At 44.7% G+C, this 25,977-nt stretch overlaps 1 protein-coding gene across 20 annotated transcripts in view; it reads left to right on the top strand.

The window, feature by feature from the left end:
• Nucleotides 1-25,977, top strand: part of ASXL2 (ASXL transcriptional regulator 2) — a 241,609-nt gene that overhangs the window by 119,748 nt on the left and 95,884 nt on the right. The window contains exons 1-2 of one of the 20 annotated variants that reach the window (XM_043542008.1): nucleotides 17,585-18,102; nucleotides 22,227-22,361. The exons of 16 other annotated variants lie outside the window; for them this stretch is intronic. In XM_043542008.1, coding sequence (XP_043397943.1) covers nucleotides 18,066-18,102; nucleotides 22,227-22,361 — 172 coding nt within the window. In that variant the 5' untranslated portion in view covers nucleotides 17,585-18,065. Of the gene's footprint in view, nucleotides 1-8,316; nucleotides 8,378-17,584; nucleotides 18,103-22,226; nucleotides 22,362-25,977 lie in introns of those variants that run through there. 3 more of the 20 variants (XM_037893725.2, XM_027825237.3, XM_043542009.1) reach the window with 3 other exon arrangements.

Below are 25,977 nucleotides of genomic sequence, written 5' to 3'. Positions count from 1 at the left end.
GGAAGCCACCGCTTGCTTCTCAGCCCATCCCGGCTTCCTGCACGAACAGCTGATTCGCGGGAAGCCAGGGAGGGAGGCAGAGAAGCAGAGCGGGGTGGTGCGTTTAGAGAGGAGACGGAGGCGGAGGTGAGGTGAGCTGAGGTGGGGCGGGGAGCTGCTGGTGGGTGCTCTGCACCCACCAAATTTTCCCCTTGGGTGTTCCAGAGCTGGAGCACCCGTGGAGTCGGCGCCTAAGGCACCACTTTTGGCCGGTTAAATTTAGAAGCCCTTTTAGAACCGGTTGTTCTGCGAGGGACAACCAGTTCTAAAAGGGCTTCTAAATTTAACAACCGGTTCTAGCGAACCAGTGCGAACCGGCTCCAGCTCACCACTGCTGGTGGGCATGACAGGGTTTGGTGTCAGCCGGGGGAGAGAGTCTTGAGGGTGTGTGGGGCTCGGTATGGTGTCAGCCAGCAGAGTGGGACTGAGGGGGGTGACTCAGTACTGTGTCAGCCAGGGGAATGGACCTTGGGGTGGTGTGGGGTAGCTGGGTATGGTGTCAGCCAGAGCAACAGGCCCCAGGGGATGTGGCTGGGTACAGTGATGCCTGGGGATGTTGGCTGGGCACACTGTCAATCAGGGAGGAGGGCCATTGGGTGGGTAAGGGAGTGGATAAGTTCAGCCAGGCAGGTGGGCCATATAAAGTGGCCAGGTAGCATGTTGGCTAAAGGCATTGGAGACTCTCCCTGTGCGCAGGGTGGGCTCTTGGGTGTGTAAGAGGGCTGTGTTGGACAACAGTTCCCTGTGGTGGAAGTGTTTGGGGCCTTGTTGTCTTTTGGGGGGCCCTCCCTCCTCCTGGGCTTAGCCATGATACCGTCAGTCCCGTCTGGGGTGGGGGTGGGGGGCGAGCTCAGATGTTGCGAGAAAGTCAGACAGTGACCTGATCCCAGAGAGTCTTATTAACATTTCCCTACACCTCCCCACCCCATCTTTCTGCAGCCCAGAAATGGATGTACGGGGTGGGCCTGGACACCAATGTCTTGCCCACTCCCCTTTGTAGTTTGTGTGCTCGACCATGGAGCAATTTTCTTCTCAGTGAATGCACACAATCACAGCAATGCAGCTGGGAGTTCGTTCAGTGTAAGAAGACTTAACAAAAAGAAATTGGATGATGACAAACTGCAGCATCTTCACCAGACTGCAAACCATATTCTTCTACTGTGACGCTCCCTTCCCGCTCCAAAAGAGTCCAGCATCTGCAGACTAAAGTGGTGATGGGAAAATTTATAAAGCAAACATAAGAATGGCCATACCGGGTCAGCCCAAGGGCTTTTCTACGCTATGAAATTAGGTTGAATTTATTAAAATGGACCTGTAGCCTCCGATTTTACAAAATAGATGGTGTATGTCCCCACTATGCACTTTCCATCGGCGGAGCACATCCCCACTACCATGGGTAGCATTGACTCACGGAGCGATGCACTGTGGGCAGTTATCCCACAGTTCCTGCTGCCAATTGGAATTCTGGGTTAGGCTCCCAATGCCTGATGGGACAAAAACATTTTTGTGAAGTGTTTTGGGTACATATCGTCAGCCTCCCATGATGCACTTGGCTCCTCCCTCGCTGAAAGCAACGGCAAACAATCATTTTCGTGCCTACGCCTGGGTTACTTGTGCAGACACCATAGCATAGCAAGCATGGACCCCGCTCAGCTGTACATTGTTGTTGTGAGCATCACAAACACCCCGTGCATCATCCTGCGGTATTTGCAGAGCCTAGCCAGGAGCAGCAACGCAGAAGAATGCGATGCCATGCAAATAGCTGTTCTGGAATGGAGCAATTCGCGCATACTGACAGTGGCAGCCAGGCTTGTTGACACAGTGGAACATCGCTTCTGGGCCTGGGAAACAAGCACAGACTGGTGGGACTGCATCGTGATGTAGGTATGGGATGAGGAGCAGTGGCTGCATAATTTTCGAATGAGTAAGGCCACTTTCATGAAACTTTGCTGATTGCTTTCCCCAGCCCTGAAGCACAGAAATACCAAAATGAGACCTGTCCTGACAGTTGAGAAGCGAGTGGCGATAGCCCTCTGGAAGTTTGCAACGCCTGACTGCTAGCAATCAGTCGGGAATCAATTCAGAGTAGGCAAATCTACTGTGGGGGCTGCTGTGATCCAAGCAGCCAAGGTAATCAGTGAGCTTCTGCTAGCAAGGGTAGTGACTCTGGGAAATGTGCAGGTCATAGTGGATGGCTTTGCTGCAGTGGGGTTCCCTAACTGTGAAGGGGTGATAGACGGAATGCATATCCCTATCTTGGGACCGGACCACCTTGGCAGCCAGTACGTAAACCGAAAGGGGCACTTTTCAATGGTGCTGCGAGCACAGGTGGATTACAAGGGGTGTTTCACCGACATCAACGTAGGATGGTTGGGAAAGGCCCTAAAGATGCATGCATCATGTAACTCCAGTCTCTTCAGAAAGCTGCAAGAAGGAACTTTCTTCCCAGACTAGAAAATTACCGTTGGTGATGTTGAAATGCCAATAGTTATCCTGGGAGGTACAGCCTACCCCTTGCTCCCGTGGCTCATAAAGCCATACACAGGCAACCTGGACAGCTGTGAGGAGCAGTTCAACCATAGGCCGAGCAAGTGCAGAATGGTGGTAGACTGTTCCTTTGGATGTCTAAAGGGGCGCTGGCGTAGTTTACTCACTAGGTTAGACCTCAGTAAAAGACCTCCTATTGTTGCTGCTGCTTACTGTGTTCTACATAATTTCTGTGAAAGTCAGGGGTAAAAGTTTCTGGTGGAGTCGGGGGACTGAGGCAGATCGCCTGGCTGCCAATTATGAGCAGCCAGACACCAGGGCAATAAGAAGAGCACATCGAGGCATGCTCCAAGAGCCTTTGAAAACCAGTTTCATTAATGATCCAACACTGATGTGACAGTTCTGTGTGTTCCTTACCAGCCTGCCCCCTCCTTCATATATACTGCCCTGTAAACTAAACCCCCACCAACCACAGTGTGCACAGTGAATAAAGAGCCGCTTGTACTCAATTCATGCATTTTTATTATGCTAACAAACACTGAACAGAGACAGCAATGAATAGCGATAACCAGGTAAGGGCCTGATAACACAGGGAGGGAGGGGTAGGGACACATAGCTTATTACAATTGCACTGTCTAGCAATCAAAGCCGTGGGAATGACCACTTTCTGCTCCATGAACTATCCCCTGGAGTTGAGTTCAAGGGATAACGGAGCTTCCTCTCTCACCTCCTCCTCACGCACCTCTTTCCGCCCCCCCCCCCCCTGCATTCTAGGACGTCTGGGAGAGGAGGATATGGAACTTGGGGAGGAGGGCAGCTGGTTCATCATTGGGTGCAGCGGGACTCTAAGGTCTAGCTGCCTTTCCTGCACCTCAACCAGATGCCTCAACATGTCTGTTTGCTCCCCCATAAGCCGCAACATCTCCTCTTACGTGTTACGCTCTTCTTTCCTGCTTGCTTTCCTGCCCTCTTGGTCGACGTGCATGCTCTCTGAGAGTGTGAGCCTCCATGCATGCAGCTGGGCCCTGTCAGCCTCAGAGGAATGCATCAAATCACAGAACGTCTTCCCTTGTCCTCTTTTTTCGCCTTCTAATCTGGGACAGCCTTTGTGCTGGAGTGGAGGAAAGCACCCAGAGAAAATGTTGCAGCTGCAAGGCAAAGTATACATTGTTGAAAACAAAAGGTTAACTGTTGCAATGAATGAAACAATTCACAGGAGTAAATACATTCCCTGAGGTACTCGGCCAAATTTTGTGATTTAAAAGAGCCTTCCAGTAAGGTACAACACATGGCAGAGTGCTGGGCAGCAGATTTCGGTTTGCAGGCAGGCATGGTAAGCACACATGAAAGGATAGGCGGTGTGAGGGCACCCCCAGGGAATTTTTTAGTATGGAAACTTGGCACATTAAACAGGCTTTTCCGGGGAGCAGGGCTGCACTGGCTTCCACTGTATCCCTTTTGTTTACCTCAAATTAAACATTAACCACAATTGCATTTAACCCTGTAGTGTTGTTACAAGTGTGCACTCACCAGAGGTGCCTTCCCCGCCATCACAGTCCCGCACCAGTGGGTCCTGGGAGGGGATTGGCTCCAGAATTAGGAAAAGGTGCTGGCTGTTGGGGAGAATGGATCCTCTGCTTGCTTGCTGTGCATTCTCCTCCTCCTCCTCCTCTTCCTCATCAACAATATCCTCCTCATTGTTGCCTGAGGCCGCCTGGGTCCCCTGGGAGGTTTCTACAGAGAGTGTTGGGGTCCCCGCCTAGAATCGCTCATAGAAGTGGCATGTTTGTGGCTCAGCGCCAGAGTGACTGTTCACCTCCCTTGTCTTCTGGTACGCTTGCCTGAACTCTTATTTTTACACGGCTCTGCTGTGTGTCCCTGGTGTAGCCTTTTTCCCCCCCGTGCCCTGTGCGATTTTGGCATCGATGTCAGCATTTCTTCTGCTGGTTCAGAGCTCTGCCTGCACAGACTCTTCTCCCCACACAGCGATCAGATTCAGGGTCTCCTGTATGCTGCACGCTGGAGTGCGTTTGCGTACCTGGGCAGCCATGGTCAGCTGTGGTGGTGAACTCTCCATGCTGATCAAACAGGAAATGAAATTCAAAAGTTCCCAGGGCTTTTCCTGTTTACCTGGCTGAAGTGCAGTGGAGTTGAAAGCGCTGTCCAGAGCGGACACATTGGAGCACTTTGGGACACCTCCCAGAGGCCAAACAAGTCAAAATACGCTGTGCTGTGTCTACGCTACCCCTAATTCGACCCTGGAAGGTCGAATCTAGCGCTACTCCTCTTGTTGAGGTGGAGTGTAGGCGTCGATTTTAAAAGCCCTTTAGGTCGGCGGGAAGGGCTCTGTAGTGTAGTCAAGCACATTATACGTTTGACTTAATGTGGAGAATGTTGATCTAACGACGTAGCGTAGACCAGCCCCAAAGGTGCATCTTGCACAGTATTCTGTCTTCTGATAGTGGCCAATGCCGGGTGCTTCAGAGGGAATGAACAGAACAGGGAATCATAAAGTGATCCATCCCATCATCCACTCCCGGTTCCCAGGTGTTTTTGTGAGATGCTCACTGTCTGGTGGGCATAGGAGCCTAGATCAATGAACATACACATAGTAATAAATATTTTAAGGTCAGTCAGTAAAAACACTGACAACTAACTGTTTGGTGCTCCATGCCCAAAGGCCTCTGTGTGTAATAAATCTAAATGAAACTGCAAAATTAATGGTTAGGGTAGGCACCCAGAAAATCTGAAAAATGAGAATGGGGAATATGCCTTGTTTGGTATTGCACAAAGAGTTTACAAGACTTCTGCTGGTGTTTAATGTCACAGGACAGAGAATTTCAGCCTCATGCACCCACAGTGGAAAAGGCCCTGCCTCCTGTCCTGTATGTGACTCATGATAACTAACACTGCAGTCTCTCCCGCTTCTGTCCGCCTTCAGGACAGAACGCAAAGATGTTGCAGCACCTCTGAGTGCCCCAAAGGATCTTGGTCTGAGGGAGGAGATTGTAGATAGCCGTCCCTGTTTAACTTACTGCTGGACTATTGTTGCTAGAGGTCTGACCTCGAGATCTTGGACTGGGAATCTATCATACGATGTGGCAGAGAGCTAAGAATCGAACACCAGAAATGATATTGAGCAACTTCATCTCTCTGTATCCTGGTTTCTCTTTGTGTAAAATGGGGGTAACATTTTACCAACTTACCGGGACTGGATTGGAGTTAATGTTTGCAAAACACTTTGAAGATGAAATGCACTAAAGAAATACTAAGTATTTATTGTTCATTTTACACTTAGAGTGCTCTCTGCAAGAATTGCTTTTGTAGAATTGTTCTACTTGTTTATAAGGCCACGTCTTTGCTGGAGAAATTAACCACGTAGCCACTCTATTCCAATGCAAGAGAGCTCTCCTGTCAACATAACTGAACCACCCTCAACGAGCAGTGGTAGCTATGTCGGTGGAAGAGCGTCTCTCTTTGACGTAGCACTGTCCACACCAGCGCTTCTGACGATGTAACTTATGTCGCCTGGGGGTGTTTCTTTCACACCCCTGAGCAGCACCGGTTATACTGACAAAAGTGCCAGTACAGACATAGCCCATGTAACTGAAGGTTTTAAAGTCCTGTATGAAAAAGTGGCACATGTCATGTTTTCCAGATGACTGTATAACCAGATGAATTTACAGTTACCCTAGAAGTACTGATTGTGAGGTGTATGTCGAATAATACTGAACACCTTTCGTCATCATCTTTTTTACCTGAAAGTGCTGTACAAACATTAGCTTAATCATCCCAACGCCTCTGGGCGGTGTAAGCTTTTTTACAGGAGCTAGTTTAGCAGTTCTCTTATTTGGCCCGTCACCAATAAGCATGTGAAAAGAGAAAGTTGTTAAGCAAAAAGTTCAGGGGATTTGGATGTCCAGAGAGGAAATCATTTTAAAATCAAGTGCAGTTACTTCTGGGATTAAAATTCTTATCATTCAAAAACATAGCTGCTCTTTGTTTTCTCTCCCTCCTGAAGATTGCGTGTGATGTGACTGTCAGTATGTCAATGCCGAGGGAAGGATATTTTTAAGAGTTGTAAAAAGAACAGTGTCCTTTGCACAAATTTACCACTATGTCAATGGATGAGGCCCTAAGCTTCTAACCTTGGAGATCAGCTGCAAGGGGGGGAGGGATAGTTCAGTGGTTTGAGCATTGGCCTTCTAAACCCAGGGTTGTGAGTTCTATCCTTGAGGAGGCTATTTAGGGATCTGGGGCAAAAATTGGGGATTGGTCTTGCTTTAGCAGGGGGTTGGACTCGATGACCTCCTGAGGTCCCTTCCAACCCTGATATCCTATGATTTTATACCACTGTATCTTCTACACCATCTCTGAGCAGTGCCATATGGTTCTGGTAAAAATGTCAGCAACTGGCTTTGTCCTCTCTGTGCAAGCACTCCCAATACTGGCCATCAATGGAGCCACTGTGGTGGTAGTGCAGGAGGGAATGATTTTAAGAAAGATGCCAGTGTAGCCACAGCCCTAGGTTCAAGGGCTAGAAGCCTTTGGAAAGGTGCAATGTGTGTGACCTCCTACCTCATCCCTAGCTGACACACTGGAGGCCAAGTCCTTTGACAAGTTCCAACATGTTCTTACAATTTCTCTTGCTTCTAAATGTTTGCGCACTATAAAAAGACACAAGGAATATTTATAGCTATCAGTGAGTTTGATTGTTAAATGTTTCTTTTAAATATACTAAAATCATTATGACAGGTTTCAGAGTAGCAGCCGTGTTAGTCTGTATTTGCAAAAAGAAAAGGAGTACTAGTGGCATCTTAGAGACTAACCAATTTATTTGAGCATAAACTTTCGTGAGCTACAGCTCACTTCATCGGATGCAACTTTAAAAAGGGAACTTCAGCTCCTAGAAATTAGGGAAAAGACTTACAAGGTCATGGAATTCATCCACATGATTGTTCCCTATAATGTCCTTTCCAGGGCTTTTTCCAGTCATGTCTTAAATGACCCCAATGATAGGGCCTCCATCTGTTCCCTTGAGAGAGGATTCCACAGGCTAAAAGATTTCACTGTTGGAAATTTTTCCTGATATTCAACCTATAGTTTCCTTTGATTTCTTCCAGTTAGTCCTGCTTCGATTCCTGTGTATCACTCCACATAATCCCTGTCCTTCTTTGTTGTTTACACCCCTGCAAATACTTGTAAACAGTCATCGTACCCCTCTTGGACATTGGGCCAAGCTATACATATTGAATGAGTTTACTCTTTCCTCAACAATAAATACCTCCAGCTGTAATTACTATCACTCTTCTCTAAATTCACCTTCTAAAAGAAAAGTATTTTTCCTTGGATTATAGCTGGCACAAAAGGAAAAGGTGTGAGCAGACTTGATTAGAAGCACAGTTGCTAAGTTTATTTCTTCATAACAGAGACACAGCTGCAGATCAAAATCACGGGGGAAAGAGGTGTATCCTGTGTAAAGAGCAGCAACAATCCAACACATGACTGACCTCTATGCCCCGTTTGTAGCCATTCTACAGGAGCAGTCTGCAAAATTACTTGAGTCAACTTCATAGCTTTTGAAAAAAGTTTAGGATCCCAAATCATTAGCACTGCATATTTATACACTTAAAAATGATAACTATAGCTACATTTTATAGCGAAAGGTTTGAAAATCACGTCTTCCTTTATTTACCTGCCACGTCCAGGATTCATTGTCTCCCGTGCAAGAGTTGACGAGATCACAAATGCCTGGAGCATTGGAGGAAACTGCTCTCTTCTCTGTTTTAGGTATTTGATGTCATCAACTGAGGCAGAGGAAACATGGAATCCTGAACTTAGGGCTTGGCAGGTATGTAAAGGAGGAACTGATTTTCAGACATTTAAAAAAATCCCAAATCATACATTACTTATTTCTGATCTCTCATGCTGTGGCATTCCTGCCCTTCAGTTTCACAGATCTAAACCCCTATTGGATGTGCTTTTTGTAAAAACAGACCCAAGTGAAACAAAATAAATGACGTGCTACCTCCCTTAAGGTGGCTAGATTCAGGCAGTGACTGGCACCTGAAAGAAGCAAAAGACAAAGAGTGCCTCCATGAGCAAAGAGCTGGAACTGGACCTCTGGTGTTTCCAATTAATTTCCAGCACCAGATGTTTCTCAGCTGATCATAACAGGTTAGTTTAATTATTCCCATTGTACAGCTCTCTGAAGCACAGACAAAGGCACTTGCCAAGATCTGTTTGTTGTCAAAGATAGGATTGGAAAGTGGGCGTCCCGCCTGGCAGTTGCCTGCTCTAATCACTGGAGAATACACCAAGCTATGTAAGGCGAGGTGCTAATGTAATGGTTTGAGCACAGCCTAGAGAATCAGAACTCATGAGTTCTAACCCAAACGCTGGTACTGAGTTGCAGTGTGCTTGGGTAGTAAGTCACTTGGGCTGAAATTTTCAAGTGACCGCTACTTTTGGGTACATCAGTTTGAGTGACCAGCTAGAGACACATAGGGCCTGGCTTTCAGAAGCACTAAGCACCTGCAGCTTCCTTTGAAGCCAACTGCAGGCGTGCATGCTTGGCACCACTAAACATCAAGCCCTAATGGGTAAAAGTTCGTTACCTAGAATTATGGGTATTTTTGTAAATATTGGCATCAATCTCTCTGTATCTCAGATACTTGTATTTGACGTAAGTAGAATAACGAACAGTCCTGTGTGGTAGGTGTGAATATTAATGAAATAATGTGTCAAACTCTGGTTGGTAAATTCATTCAACCCCAGTAGGGGTACAAGAGTTGCACAGACATAACTGCGGGTGCAAATTTCCCCTGGCTCATAAAGCTCTTTGAACAAAAAAGAGGTTATTAATGTAATGATGTGACAGATATTTGTCCTTTAATTCCAAAAGATTGCTCTGTCAATAATTTCTGTTGTCTTAATAGAAATACTGGCATTCACCTTTAATAGAAGTTCTGCTTTTTAATAAAATGTAGTTTCCTAATACTGAATGCATTATTTCTTGTCTTGATGTAATTTCCTAAGTACAAAGGAATTATCCCCAGCAGCTAAGACAGAAAATATCATATATCATATCATATATCTATATATAGATATAGATATATAGCCTCTATATAAATCCATGGTACGGCCACATCTTGAATACTACATGCAGATGTGGTCGCCCCATCTCAATAAAGAGATATTGGAATTGGAAAATATTCAGAAAAGGGCAACAAAAATGATTAGGGGTCTGGAACGGCTTCCGTATGAGGAGAGATTAATAAGACTGGGACTTTTCAGCTTGGAAAAGAGACGGCTAAGGGGAGATATGATAGAGGTCAATAAAATCGTGACTGGTGTTGAGAAAGTAAATAAGTGTTGTTTACTCCTCATAACACAAGAACTAGGGGTCACCAAATAAAATTAATAGACAGCAGATTTAAAATAAACAAATATTTTTTCACACAACGCACAGTCAGTCTGTGGAACTCCTTGCCAGAGGATGTTGTGAAGGCCAAGAACTAGGTAAGTTCATGGAGGATAGGTCCATCAAGGGTCTTCAGTTAGAATGTCTCTATTCTAGGCAGGAACAGCAAGGCTGATGACTCCAGCTGATATGCACTGGCTGTTACCAGATTAATTAGACTGAGGCCTGGCCTACACTAAGGGGGAATCATAGAATATCAGGGTTGGAAGGGACCTCAGAAGGTCATCTAGTCCAACCCCCTGCTCGAAGCAGGACCAAGTCCCAGTTAAATCATCCCAGCCAGGGCTTTGTCAAGCCTGACCTTAAAAACCTCTAAGGAAGGAGATTCTACCACCTCCCTAGGTAATGCATTCCAGTGTTTCACCACCCTCTTAGTGAAAAAGTTTTTCCTAATATCCAATCTAAACCTCCCCCACTGCAACTTGAGACCATTACTCCTCGTTCTGTCATCTGGTACCATTGAGAACAGTCTAGAGCCATCCTCTTTGGGACCCCCTTTCAGGTAGTTGAAAGCAGCTATCAAATCCCCCCTCATTCTTCTCTTCTGTAGACTAAACAATCCCAGCTCCCTCAGCCTCTCCTCATAAGTCATGTGTTCCAGTCCCCTAATCATTTTTGTTGCCCTTCGCTGGACTCTCTCCAATTTATCCACATCCTTCTTGTAGTGTGGGGCCCAAAACTGGACACAGTACTCCAGATGAGGCCTCACCAATGTCGAATAGAGGGGAACGATCACGTCCCTCGATCTGCTGGCAATGCCCCTACTTATACATCCCAAAATGCCATTGGCCTTTTTGGCAACAAGGGCACACTACTGACGCATATCCAGCTTGTCGTCCACTGTCACCCCTAGGTCCTTTTCCGCAGAACTGCTGCCTAGCCATTCGGTCCCTAGTCTGTAGCGGTGCATTGGGTTCTTCCGTCCTAAGTGCAGGACCCTGCACTTATCCTTATTGAACCTCATCAGATTTCTTTTGGCCCAATCCTCCAATTTGTCTAGGTCCTTCTGTATTCTATCCCTCCCCTCCAGCGTATCTACCACTCCTCCCAGTTTAGTATCATCCGCAAATTTGCTGAGTGCAATCCACACCATCCTCCAGATCATTTATGAAGATATTGAACAATTGGGGAGGATTGATCTAAGTTATGCAACTTCAGCTACGTTATTCACGTAGCTGAAGTCGACGTACTTAGAACTACTTACCACGGTGTCTTCACTGTGGTAAGTCGATGGCTGATGCTCCCCCGTCGACTCCGCTTCTTGCTCTGGTGGAGTACCGGAGTCGACGGGAGAGCACTCGGCGGTCGATTGTCTAGACTAGACGCGATAAATCGACCCCTGCTGGATCGATCGCTGCCCGTTGATCCAGCCGGTAATGTAGACAAGCCCTAAGTTGATGGTGACTGAAATGCACCAGAAATTGGGGGTTGCTCAATTGTCGGTTGAATTGACAACTTGTCGGGCCCTTCAAGTAGAGTAATATAATTAATGCAAATCAACATGGGTTTATGGAAAATAGATCATGCCAGATTAATTTGATATTGTTTTTTGATAAGATGAGTTTGGTTGATAAAGGTAATAGTGTTAATGTAATATATTTAGACTTCTGGAAGTATATTGGTTTGATTTCTGGAAGTATGTTGGTTTGACTTATTATTACACAATATTTAGATTTAAAAACTAGAATTTATGAATTAGCAGAGCACATGTTAAATGGATTAAACACTGGCTAGGTCTCAAAATGAATGGCAAATGGAGAATTGTCATCAAGTGGGTGTGTTTCCAGTGGGGTTCCACAGGGGTCAGTTCTTGGCCCTACAGTATTTTACATTTTGTTAAGAAAACGTAAAATCATCACTGATAAAGTTTGTAAATGATACAAAAATTGGATTAAGAGGACAGGTCACTGATTCAGAATGATCTGGATCATTTGGTAAACTGGGTGCAAGCAGTAAATGTATACATCTATAAAGAAAGAATGTAGGCCAGACTTAGAGGATGGGGGACTCTTTCCTGGAAAGCAGTGACTCTGAAAAAGATTTGGGGGTTGTGATGGATAATCAGCTGAACATGACTCCCTGTATGACTCTGTGGCCAAAAGAGCTAAAGTGATCCTGGGATGCATAAACAGGGGAATCTTGAGCAGGAGTAAAGAGATTTTACCTCTGTATTTAGTACTGGTGTGACTGCTGCTGGAATCCTGTGTCCAGTTCTGGTGGCCACAATTCCAGAAGGATGTGGATAAATTGGAGAGGGGTCAGAGAAGAGCTATGAGCCTGATTAAAGGTTTAGAAAACCTGCCTTACAGTGATAGACTCAAGGAGCTCCATCTGTTAGATTATCAAAGAGATGGTAAAGGGGTGACTTGATCACAGTTTAAAAGTACATACATGGGGAACAAATATTTGATAATGGGCTCTTCAGTCTAGCAGAGAAAGGTATAACATCATCCAGTGGCTTGAAGTTGAATTTTTGACAGTGAGGGTAATTAACCATTGGAACAATTTACCAAAGGTTGTGGTGGATTCCTCATCACTGACACTGTCTAAATCGAGATTGGATGCTTTTCTAAAAGATCTGCTCTAGAAATTATTTGGGGTAAATTCTCTGCCCTGTGTTATAGAGGACATCAGACTAGATGATCACAATGCTCCCTTCTGGCCTTGGAGTCTATAAATATAGAGCTGTGCCTACATTTGCCTAATACTGAGCAAATAGGTAGTTGGTCAGACTAAGCAGGAATACTGTATGCTGAGACCTTTCATCTTTGTAGACTAACTCATTTGTAAAGATGAAGGGGCCCACAGTCTACACAGTAGTGCTGTGGTCTGTACACTTTGGCCACCTCAATCAGAGGATTCCTGCCAGTGTGCCTAACACAGTTGTTAGGCAGAGCTGGAATTAGAAACTCTGAAATCTGGAAACTTCATCTGACCATCTTGAGCACTGATCAAGATTGGATGTTTCTTCCTAAAGATCTGCTCTATTTCAGCTTACGATTTTGTACTAAATACTAGAGTACGTAGGCCAGAGCGTATAGGAGTGATTAATTCCAGAGTTAATACTATGCAGCTAAAACACTGAAGGAATTTGTTTCTTACATGTCTTTCTAGTTATTTTTAAGCAGAGCAAACAAACATAGAAGCTAAAAATGAAATGTGCTTTTCTGTGCTGCTGTAGCAGAGCACAGCAGCAATATGCAGCGAGCTTCTCTCTCGTGCCACCTCTACAGGGCCTTGGCAATGTGATAGCCACATTTTCTGATCTAAAGATGCTATAATTTCTATTGGCAAGAGATATTGCAGGTGATAGATTCACTCTCTTCAGCTTTCCCAATTTCAGACTGCTGACATTATAGTGCTCAAGAGGAAGTAAGGTCTAGCTAGTCAGGGGAAAAAACAGTGCTTGCACTTTCAACCTGGATTATATTTTTCACACCAGTTTCCTGGATATTAAATGTTATTTTTATTTTCATCCGTTAGTGGCATGAAACCAGTGGAGAGTGCAATAGGAAAGATAAGAGAGAACAAGGGAAGGTTTGCTTCAAGGCTAAACTTGACACCCATATCAGCTTGGCCATTGATCTGATCACATGGGTCCCTGTTTTTCACTGCACTTGGTGTTAAACTTTGCCCTTGCCTTCAAGGCTTTGCACAACTTGAACTTGGGTCTGCATCTCCACTCTTGTCTTTTTGTTATGTAGCTCTGCCAATGATACCAATTTCGAGACCCCATTTGTCTTGTTTTTCCATTCCCACCTCTGTTTCTTTACCCCCAGCTCAGTTTCACTTGCACATGAAATGCTCTTTACATCCCAGTTTCCAGTGCTGCCACTCTCTGCCTCCATGCCTCTCCTTAAGGATGCAGGCAAGAAGTGAACTAACTATTAAAATTACAGAAAAACCTTCTCCCTGTGGACTTCCTTAGATTGCAGACTCTTTGGGGCAGCATCTGTCTACACTGTGCAGAGCACATTGCCAGTGTTTAACAAATGAGACAAGAATGGTTTCAAACTAAATAAATTGATGCTTCTGTGGTAAAAAGGAGGATAAACTCGAGAAGCTGACCCTGCATAGATCCCTTCCAAATACTAGTGTAATCCTTCTTCCAGGTGGAGTAGTCAGCGACAAGGGCTGGGTTTAATATGTAGGTGTTCTTTTTCAAAAATACGACACAGAACCGGTTTGAGTCCCTACCCAGTAACCTGGGAAAATTACAGACCACCTTCTGGGTGCCTCTAAAAGGCAATACTTCCCCTTTCGCAAGGACAGAGTCTGAGTGTAGAAAAAAAAAACTTTTAATAAAAAGGAGGAAAGTATCCTGGCATTAACTTGGGAAAACTCCACAAGCAGGATTCATAAGCATAAAACCATGAGCAAAAGACCCAGAGTACGTTGGGCAGTGTCTTTTGTCTCAGGTTCTTAAATCCAACAACCAAGAGTTCCTTTAATATGCCTCTCCTTTCTTCCTCCAGTGCACCCCACTCATAGGTGCAGACCCAGAGTTCATGTGCATCTGTGCAAGTTTACCTCTCACCCTGGGGTGGGGGAAGGCACCTTGCTTGCTCTGCTGTCCAGGCACTTGCTTTGGCATCAGCTGCTCACCACTTAACACAGCTCTCAGTGATTTCAGCTGTTGGTGGGGGAGCCTCATGGCTAGTGCAAGCTGGACAGTTTCTTTCACCCGAGACATTGTCCCAAAGCAGCTCTAATGCTTAGACCTGGTTATTGGTGATTTCAGCTCTGTTGGGCGGCAACAAAAGATTCTCAATTGGAACTTAATCAGCTCTGTTATTACACAGTGGAGAGGGAAAGGGTCAAATGATGTCTAGGATCCTTAGGGAGAGTCCACATGACCAGGTACAAGCATCTGTCCCCACCCTCTTTTATCTCTACTAGGCTTTGGCTCCCCTACCCCCCGCTTAGCAAGTGCAGTTCTACTGCCCTGATTCACACAACAAGGATAACAACCCTTTAGTATCCCTGCATCCAATAACAAAGTGACTCGCAATCTAACACCCACCAAAAGCGATCATTTGGGCAAAGCAGCTCCATCGCGCTTCTGACCTCGGCAGAGTGGGTGTGTCCATGCAAACAAGGTTGGCTCCTGAAGTCCTCTTCCCCAGCTCTTCACTTGATGTCAGGGGAGAGCTCATTCAGACCCTGCTTACGCTAAGAATTGGATACTTTTCATCCAAAGATTTTTGAGCCCTTTAATAATGTTAATTTAGCCTCCCAACTGCTCGATGGGGAAAGTATCTTAATTTTACGAGGAATAAAAATAAGGCACTGCAGAAAAGGTTAAATGACATACGCAGTGTCTCACAGCAACCAAGAGACCAAGCTAGGAAGAGAAGCCAGGTGTCCTAGCTCTCAAACCTCTGTTGTGTTCACTAGATAGCTCATAGCTGCATCAAATATCAAACAAATTTCTTGGGGAGAAAAACAGCTAGGTGACTGTTTAAAAATGTCACCTTTAACCACCATACTTTGAATTCCTTAGTTTTCTGTGGCAACCTTGGGAGATACTAAACTGTTCTACTGCATCGGTGCACGCTAATCTGGACCATTTATCCTTGCTAGCAACATGATACAGAATGGCATACCTCTGTATGTTTCCTTAGTCTTATCCTGTCTCTAGTATGGGAAATACCACCAAAACTTGTAGTTCGTGGAAGGTGAGGCCAGTACATCTTTTCTTTTTCTATATATAATTTCCTTGCCCAACAGTAACTTACATGTATGAACTTCCTCATGGATTTCTAAAAGCACCTCTCAGACATAATGAATAGCCATAGAATTGTTGTGAAATCTTATAAGACAAAATCCCAGGTGCTATGACACTTTTATATTCACCATGAACATCAGCAGATTGACATAGTTTATCTGATCAAATACACTGAACACGCCCAGTTCTTTCACAAGATCACAATGGCTTTAGCTCTTTGATTTTAGATTTCTATGCAAAGTCAATGTAACAAAAAGACTGCAGGTGCGTCCTGGAGCACCTCTGCTACTGAAAACATGTAAGCAACTGTAAGCAGACATGCTTGAGAGTAACCCATCTGAACAGGCACCCACAATGTAGCAAGTCTAAACCACCTAACTACACTGAAGACAGCTGTTATTTGACTGGACTCCAAAGAATGCATTCTAGGGTGAGAAGTATTGCAGGGACTCTTTCAAGGCTGTTTTGTTCTTTTGTTTTTTGTTTTGTTTTTTTAACTAAAGGTGACATCTATATGTGAAAAGAAAAGGAGGACTTGTGGCACCTTAGAGACTAACCAATTTATTTGAGCAAAAGCTTTTGTGAGCTACAGCTCACTTCATCGGATGCTGTAGCTCACAAAAGCTTATGCTCAAATAAATTGGTTAGTCTCTAAGGTGCCACAAGTCCTCCTTTTCTTTTTGCAGATACAGAATTCATGGCTGCTACTCTGAAATCTGTATGTGAGTGACCACTTCAGTGTCTGGGGAGCCCCCAAAGAGCTGGTATAGATAGAGTTCTGGGGAAGCGTGACAAGCCAAGTTCAGTGGTGATTCTTCTATTCTTTCCATCCACATGGTGGTTCTTTTATTGTTGCTACCATAAGAGGTGGATGGTAACAATGTGAGAAGCAGTAAAGGGAGAATAATAAAGAGAGGAAACGTGCACGTTAGTCTATAAACCAAAAACTAAAGAAATCACAAGCAAAGCGAAAATTAGCTAGGGAAAACCCCTGGTGTGGTGGTTGACTTCCTACAGCTTATCACTGAAACAGCAATGTGAGAAATAGTCACAATGAAGGGAAAAATTATTTAGTCTGAATTCAACCCTATGCAGAGGGTTTGCAAAAGGTGCATATACTACTTAAGTCCACATGAGAATTTTTGCATTTCAGCACGAGCACAAGCTTCTTTCACGGAAAGTTTGCCAAATGCTGTATGTCTTCCTTGAAATTGGGCCCCTTTAGCTAACTTTCAAGCAAAGTTCAAATTTGTGCATTGGTGTTCAATGCAAAGGTAGGCATCCAAAAAACAAGGAGAGAGAGAGGGACCTGAGTTTTATATGGTCCCAGACTTCAGTGGAAAGAAAAAAACTATCTACAGTCAGATCTGTAGGCCACCCCAGAAGCCACGTCTGTGTGTGAGTGGGACAGTATGGCATTGTTTCCTTTTAGACTTCAGAGAGAGAATGGGTTTTTCTCTCACAAGATAACAATATTCATATTTGGTCTGTTAAGTACCTTTTCTCTAAGGGTGTCTCAGTGCTTTAAAAACAAATGAATTACGTCTCACATCCTGCTATAGATTACGAGGCCAAAATGGACTATTATGATCATAGTCTGACTTCCTGCATCGAGCCCATAACTTGGTCTACTTTCCCTCTTAAAATTCCAATTGCTGCAATTCAGATGGAGTCAAAATGCAGCCTGCAGCTGAGAAAGGACCTACAATTGTAAAATATCCAGGTAACCACTGATCATTTTTACATCTGTATATCATTTAAGAGACCTTTGAAGTTTATATTATATTTGTGTGAACACAAACTGAGTCCTGTGTAATTTGAACTGGTCTGTGACTTGCAATAGCAAGCAATGTTGGTACAGCATGCAAAAACTAAACTGCAAGGGGAGAGCACAGAACTCTAACAGGGATCAGTGAAGTGAATGCAAACTGGGTTAGAGGGTGAACAGATGAGCTGTGTTCTCTCCCCCTCCCCTTGCTTAGAGGCTTTGAGTTGAGCTCTGTGGAACTTTGCAGTGTAGTTTAATGTGACATCATTTTTGCTCATATACATATAAAACAGGAAACACATTCAGATAACATCAACAGCCACTTCCTTATATGTACAAAAATAAAGAGCTCTGACAGCAGCAAAACTGACACTTTGATTTTAAAATGGATAGAAACCCAGCATTTGTAGACCCACATGGGCACTACCCTGAGCCAATCAGGAGCATAGGGGAAAAAATTTAAAAACAAACCTTGTACATTTCAATTAGAATCCATGCATCTTAGCTGAGGGTGGGCGGAAGCCTGGAACATTGATTGCAAATCTTCACAACGAGAAACAATGTTGAGAGAGCAGTCTTACGAAATTCCACTCCAAGGTAAGATGAAGTTACTTGATTAGGCAGCTGCTAACAAACTTTCCTTTGTAAGGAGCTAGGTGGTTGGTTTTTTGGAGGGCTTGCTTGTAGTTTCTGCTATTGTAGTAAGAGGTAAGACCAGCTAGATGCCTTTCTCTTTGGCCGTGAAATGGAACAGCTGCCAAGCTTTCTCCTTTTTTGGTTTAACAATAAAAATACAGCTTTTCTGGACGCAACCCAGTGTTTGTAAAAGGGCGTTGCCAAGTCACTTCGGATTATACATATTATTATTTCACGTTATCCTGGAAGCTTGAAATTGAAATGTTTCAGTGCCAAATGCCTTTTCCACCATTTCACATACGTCTTTGTTGTTGTAGGGTTACTTGTGAGCATTGCTTATCCTAGTTTGATTGCTCAGTATTACTAGGCTGTGTGTGCATCCTGGTTTGTCATTCCAGGGTCAATTGTGAGCACTGGATTGCTGGCATAGGCTTGCTTACTTAAAAAATTTTTTAAAAACAGGCTGCGCTGAACTTCCCTGGAAAGAAAAACACACAGAACCAAGTTCTGTTTCCATAGAGGTTAGTGGCAAAATTTCAGTTGGCCTTGATAGGATCAGAATCAAGCCCATAAAGTATAAAAAGAAAAAAATTACTTTTGCAAACTGAGTTAAGGAAATAAAGGGTAATTGACTCCAGTATGAGACGACCCAAATTTCACAATGTCTCTTAACAGCTGATGCAATGGGAGGTAGCTTTATTTTGTAGTTTGTCTGAGATTTCTGGTGTCCTTACCTGAACCTGTCTAATCAGCAGTGTGCTGATAGGGAGAGTCCTTATCATTTTGTCTAAACTGGCACTTCTTTAAGAATTTCCTCGTGATCAGATGGCCCTCTAGCTCTCTGTAGCAAACTGAAAAGTAAATCCAGCTGATTGAATATTGGTAAAGAACTCGGGGCCAAAAAGAAGGAGGGGAAATTTTATTCCTTAAGCACATATTGTGTGGCAAGAAGAACTGCATAATCTGGGAGATGTATACTGGAGGTTACATACAACCACCGGTAAAACATCACTGGCTTTTCTAAAAAAGTGTATTTTTCTAACACAAAAGATATTCCCTAATAGGTAAAGATGAATTGATCGCGGACCGGAAATTGGTGGTTACGCAGAGACAGAGGAGAATCACAACCAGTAATATATTGGCATATTTCCCAAAGCTGAGGAAAATTATGATTGAAATTGACAAGGAGGAAAAATATAAACCGTAATTGAGTGTTGTTTAAAAAGAGTTCAAGGAGAACAAGTAGGAGTTTTTTATATATGTTAGGAACAAAAGTCTAATCAGTATAGGCCCGTTACTAGCTGGGGATGGTAAAATTATTCATGTAGAAAAGGCAGAGGTGAGGTGTTCAGTAAATATTTCTGTTCTGTATTTGAAAGACACAGGATATGATATTCCTGTGGGGTGGGACGCCAAGTTCCTGTGCCCGCTGTGCCAGCGCTCCCACCACCCATTTGAAAGCCACAGGATATGATATTCCTATCACATGAGGATGATGAAATACTTCTCAGTCCACTCACAGCTCAGAAGAATGTCAGCACTACTAGGGATAAGCCCAGATAACTTGCACCCAGGGTTCTAAAACTGGTGGTTGAGGAGATCTCCGTCTCATTGATGTTCATTTTTAATAAATATTGAATCCTGGGAAGATTCCAGAAGACTGGAAGAGTGATAGTGTTCTGCCAGTATTCGCAAACAGGGTGACCCTGTAATTTTTGAGTGGTTAACCTGACATCAGTCCCATGCAAATTAATAGAAAAGCTGATATGGGATGCAATCAATAAAAAAAATGAATATAATTGTCAGTCAACATGGCTTTATGGAAAGTAGGTCCTGCCTAGGAAGCCTGATTTCATATTTTGATGAGATTATAAATTTAATTGATAAAGATAACTGCAGATGTAATATTCTTAGACTTTTGTAAGGCATTTGACTTAGTATTTCTAGTGGGGTTCTGTACTGGATCCAATACTATTCAGTATTTTTATTAATGATCTGGGATAAATATAAAATCATGGTTAAAAAAATTTGCAGATTACAGAAAGTTGTGGAGTAGTAAATGAAGAGGGCAGGGCAGTCATACAGAGTGATCTGGATCACCTGGTAAGCTGGACCCATTCAAACAAAATGCATTTAATACAGCCAAATCCAAAGGTATGCAGCTAGGAACAAAAAAAGCAGATCATGCACACAGAATGGGGGACTGTATCCTGAAAAGCAATGATTCTGAAAAGGATTAGGGGTCACAGTAGACAAGCAGCTGAACATGAGTTGCCAAGGTGATGCTGTGGCAGAAAGGGCTAATGCAATCCATGTATGATTAAGGAAGTAGTGAGTAGGAGTGAGAGGTTTCACCTCTGTATTCAGCACTGGTGAGACCAGTACTGGAGTAATACATCTGTTTCTGGTGTCCACAATTGAAAGAGGATGTTGAAATATTGGAGAAGAGGCAGAAAAGAACCACAAAAATAATTTGACGGCTGGAAAAAGTGCCTTACAGCGGAAGACTTAAGTTGCTTAATTTGTTTAGTGTATCAAAAAGAACGTCAAGAGGAGACTTCATTATGGTACCTTCCCAGGGAGAAAATACCTGGCACCAGAGCTTTTTAGTGTCGTGGAGAAAGGCATAACAAGAATCACTGGCTGGAAGTTAAAACCAGACAAATTCAGATTAGAAATAAGGCACAAATTTTTAATAATGAAGGTTGATTTAACTATTGGAACAAACTACTAAGGGAAAGGATGGATTCTCTATCTGGTTGTTTTTGCTGATACAGACTAACACGGCTATCACTCTGAAATCTATCTCTTTGGTAGCTCTTGGTAGCTAGCTGGGGGGAAAAATAGCTGTGGCTAAAACTTCACAGTTCATAGCAGTTTATCACGCTGCCATGGCCTTTATGCTTCACTCCCTCTGAGTTATGTGGCAGTGTGTGAATTCTTCTCGTATAGGACACTGACTGTATTTTCCCACGTCTGTAACAATTTAAAGCAGGGGTTTCAAATCCCTTTCCCCCCGCAGCCTGTAAAGACTACATGTCCCAGCATGCTATTTAGATCAATATGAAGAATTGCATACTGGGACCTGTCATTTCTATGGACCACACCTTTGTATTAAAGATGAAAGATTGCTAGGCCAAGATTTTTACTTCAGAAGATTCAGCTAGGTATTTAGGTGGCTAAATAAAGGTTTAGGAGGCTCACTTAGACACCCATTTTTAAAAAATCATGGCACAGAAGTCTGTTGCTTGCAAATGAAGTGCAATTCTCTGAGTCTGTCAAGATACCAATGGGGCATTACACTGGGCAAGACTTGGATTAGTGTTTAAAAAAAAATAACTAAAAATTAGGTCCAGAGTGGTTCCGTAAGCTTTCCTCCTGGTGACACCAGAGTGTCATAGTTTTAAAACAGATTTCCTCAGTTCTTAGCAGTTAAACACTGCTTTTAATATAGGTCCACAATATAAAAAGAACAGGGCATATACTCTTATCTGTATAAAACAAGGGGAAATTCAGATATAAAGACTTGTAAATTATGGGCCCCAAATTCCTTGTCCAGTGGCCCTTGAATCTCTGCATATAATTGTGGTGTTGCATGTGCAGCAAAATGTAATTTGTTCTCAGAAGAACCATGGGACCACTTCCCATTATTGTGTCTCCATGTAAAAGAGGCCCAAAAGAGGGTGATTCCCTTCCCTCAAGGAAGAAGGGCTGCCAATGTCAAGGCTGGATCGTGGGCAGCCAGACCTAGTGTCCACAGTTAGGAGTCGAGAGTCAGCTGGATCAGGGTACCAGGGGGTCAGAACCAGGAGACAAACCAGAGATCAGAACCACATCTCAGAGGTCAGTAGCCAAGCCAGGTCAGGATGCCAGGAAGTCAAGCCGGGGGAGCAGGAGGCAGAAGAACAAGGTACACAGTCCAGAGGAAGGTGGATCCCAGTTGTTTGGACAGTTTCCTGTTCCTGTTGCTGGCAGAAGTAGGACCAGGGGGCCATTTGGCTGCTGAGTGGAGGGTTGAAGCATGGCTGCTCTTGTGGAACCAAGTTTGATGTGTGTGGGTCATGACATCACCCTTACCCCTACAGGCACCCTTTGGGTTACATGGTTCCAGGTTTTTTGGGGTGGCTCCTATGGAAGGTCTGAACCAACATGGGGGCATGAACATTCTCCACTGGCTTCCAAGTGCATTCCTCTGGGCCATAGCCTTCCCGGTCAATCAGGTACCACAGTTTACCTTGCTTGATCTTGGAATTGAGGACTTTGAGGGTGATGTATTCCTCCTCACCTTGTATTTGCACTGATGGGGGCAGTGACTGGGCTTTTTGGGGATATGTGTTCTCAGTGTAGGGTTTTAGGAGTGAGACAAAGAATATAGGGTGGACTCTACGGGATTGAGAGAGCTGGAGCTCAAAGGTGACTGGTTTGATTTGTTGCTGAATCTGACACGGGCAAGTGAAGGACTCAGTTTGTTTTGAAAAATTTGAGATGAACCTTCAGGAAAAATTTGCAAAGCCTAGAAAACATTGGAGGTTGTGCACTTTGTGGGAGGCTGCCCAGTCACGGACAGCCTGGACCTTGAGTAGGTCCATATTGATTCCTTCCAGGGACAGGATGAAACCAGGAACTCAATCGAGGTCTGATTGAAAGCACAGCTTTTGAATTTAGCATAGAGACTGTGCTGCTGTAGTCTCTCCAGGACTGTGAAGACGTGAGTGGTGTGTTGGTACAGATTGTCCGAGAAGATCAATATATCATTTAAGTATACCTCTACAAACCGGTCCAGTAGGTCTCGTAGCACATCGTTAATGAAATGCTGGAATGTTCCTGAGGCATTAGTCAATCCAAATGGTAGGACTAAATATTCAGAGTGGTCAGATTGGGTTTGAAAGGCAGTCTTCCACTCATCCCCCTCTTGGATATGGACGAGATTGTAAACTGCGCAGACATCCAGTTTTGTGAATATGCAGGCAGCCCCAGCAACTCAGGGATTGGGGTAGTGGGTAGCTGTTCTGGATTGTTACCTGGTTTAGGGCTTGGTAATTGATGCAGAGACAGAGGCTGCCATCTTTCTTTTTTACAAAAAGGACTGGGGCACCGTCTGGTGAGTTTGACCTGTGGATGAATACTTCTCTTAGGAAGTATTCTCACAATGCTGCCAGTTCAGGCTCTGACTTTGTGTAGATCCACCCAAAATGTATCTTCACCCCAGGCTGGAGTTCTGTGGGGCAGTCATAGTCCCGATGTGGGGGGGAGGGAGGCTTTCTGCATTCTTCTTTTTTTAAATCACAGTACTTGGGTGGGGGGAGAGTTTCATAGTTCCATCGGTAGGGGTTTCGATGCAGGCGACTAAACCTACTTGGACCCTTTGGGGCATAGGTCCAAAACTCACTGGTTTCTGACCATGCTGTCAACAGAATTCTGACAGGAAAGGGACTTTCCATTCTCGCCACTGCGGGGGTCATGAAGGATTAGCCAAGAGATGCCAAGGATCAGGGGAAAATGTGGGGGATGGATCACACAAAATGGAATTCTCACTGTGTCTCTGAATAACAGTCTCCAGGGAGACAGTCTCCTCCACTTGAAGATAGTGGGAAGCCATCAAATAGTTTCAATCATGTCTGGCCTTGGCCTTGTGTCAAGGAATCTGTAGGGCCTGAATTGTCGCTGTATCCATAAAAGCCACCGTTTCCAAATCGATGGAGGGCGTGTTAGAGAGTATCTCCAGGATGCACAGCTGGATAGACACCTGCAATTGGGAAGCCCCTGGCTAGGGCTCAAGCTGCGTCTCAGTGAGGACTAGGGTACAGGGACTCTCAAGAACCTGGCCAGTTCCCCCCACCATGTTGGAACTGGCTTGTTTCCCCATGCTCCTCAGCGTTCATACTGGACAGGTCAAGATGGCATAGCCAGGTTCACCGCAATAGAAGCACAGGGTCTCTTTCTTCAGGGGTGTGCCACTGATGAGTCAGGTTGCGTGGGTGGGTTCGGTGGATAATACGGAAGGTGAGGTCACACTACGTCGGTAGAGGGGATGCAGGGGACCTCTTCTTTCCTCTCTTCATTCTTGCAGCTGATATGCAGGTGACAAGGTCCACAAGGGCAGTTAGGCACATTAACATCTCTGTGTGGGCCACTCCATCTTTGATCTCTTCCTGCAAGCCCCACCCAGAACTGGTACAATTGCGCCGCTTCATTCCACTCAGTATCTGCTGTGAGGCAGCGGAAGCATGCTGCCTGTGAGGCAACTGTGTCTGGCCCCTGCCGGATTCTCCTCAGGGCAGTCTCACCTTTTTGAGCTCAGTGAGGGACATTGAAGATGGCTGATATAGACTGGAGAAAGGCATCCCAGCTTAGCAGCACTGGGTTGTGACTTTCCAGCAGGGGGAAGTCCAGTCTCACCCACTTCCTGTCTGTAGGCCGATTATCAAGGCCACCTTGGACTGGTCAGAGGCATAGATTCTGGGGCGCATCAGGAACAGAAGCCACCATTGGTTCATAAAGCCCCAGAATCACTGGTAGTTCCTGAAACCTGACAGGTATCGCAGGAGGCGGTGCTCATAGCATGGTGTTCTTAGCACTCAGCTGCCTCAGTTGCTCTTGGAGCTGCTGGTTTTCCCCAATCAGCTGTGCAACTTGGGCCTGCAGGGCTTGATTATCCACCTAGAGGCGGAGGGCCCAGTTGGGCAAGTCCAGTGCTTTCGGTGGAGGTGGCCGTGCAGCTGGGCCCATCCTTCTCATACCGGCCCAGTCCTGTAAAGTTATTGTCCAAACAAGCTGTCACGGCCAGGTCCTGGGCAGCCAGATCTAGTTGTCAGAGCCAGAATCCACAGTCAGGAGTCGAGAGTCAGCTGGGTCAGGATACCAGGAGATCGGAAGCAGGAGACAAACTGGTGATCATAAGTCAAGGTTGGGAGTCAAGCGGGGGCAGCATAGCCTAGGGGAGGGTGGATCCCAGTTGTTCAGACAGCTTCCTATTCCTGTTGCTTGCTTAAGTAGGGCCAGCAGGCCAATCATGTACTCTGTGACTCTGCCAATGGGACGTCGGGGTGGAGGCTCAAACTGGGTCTTGAGTCAGAGGTCGTCAGTAGGCTGTGAAGTGGAGGGTTGAAACGTGGCTGCTCCTGTAAACCCTGTGGATCTGGGTTGAACATCCGGGGGTCATGACAGCCATCGTCTGTCCACTTGGCTTCAGGTCCACAGGCAGTATTTGTTAAAATGTCGCACACTAAATGGCTCACAAACAGGCGGACTGGATAAGTCTCAAAATGTGTTTGTAAATGGAGGTGGTGTTTCCAGTGTGATTCCGCAGAGATTGATTCTTGGCCCTATGCTATTTAAAATATTTATGAGTGACCTGGAAGAAAACATAAAATTATCACTGGTAAAGTTTGCAGACAACACAAAAATTGGGGGAGTGGGAAATAACGAAGAGGGCAGGTCACTGATAGAGTGATTTGGATCTCTTGATAAACTGGGTGCAAGCAAACAATATGCATTTTAATACAGCCAGATGTAAACTTATGCATCTAGAAATAAAAAAATAAAGGGTATACTTACAAGAGCTGAACTCTATTCTGGGAGGCAGTGACTGAGAAAGATCTGGGGGTCAGGATGGATTATCAACTGAACATGAACTCCCAGTGTGCCATTGTGACCAAAGGGCTAATGCAACCTTGGGATGCAGGAACAGGTTAATCTTGAGCAGGAGTAAAGAGATTATTTTACCTCAGTATTTGGCATTGGTGTTACTGCTGCTGGAAGCCTATGTCCAGTTCTGGTGGGCACAATTCAAGAAGGATGTTGATAAATTGGACAGGATTCAAAGAAGAGCCATCA

The sequence above is a fragment of the Chelonia mydas genome, chromosome 3, assembly GCF_015237465.2.
Source record: "Chelonia mydas isolate rCheMyd1 chromosome 3, rCheMyd1.pri.v2, whole genome shotgun sequence".
In the NCBI taxonomy this organism is placed as follows: Eukaryota; Metazoa; Chordata; order Testudines; family Cheloniidae; genus Chelonia; species Chelonia mydas.
Note: the sequence above shows the minus strand (reverse complement) of the source record. Positions and strands in the feature narration are given on the sequence as shown.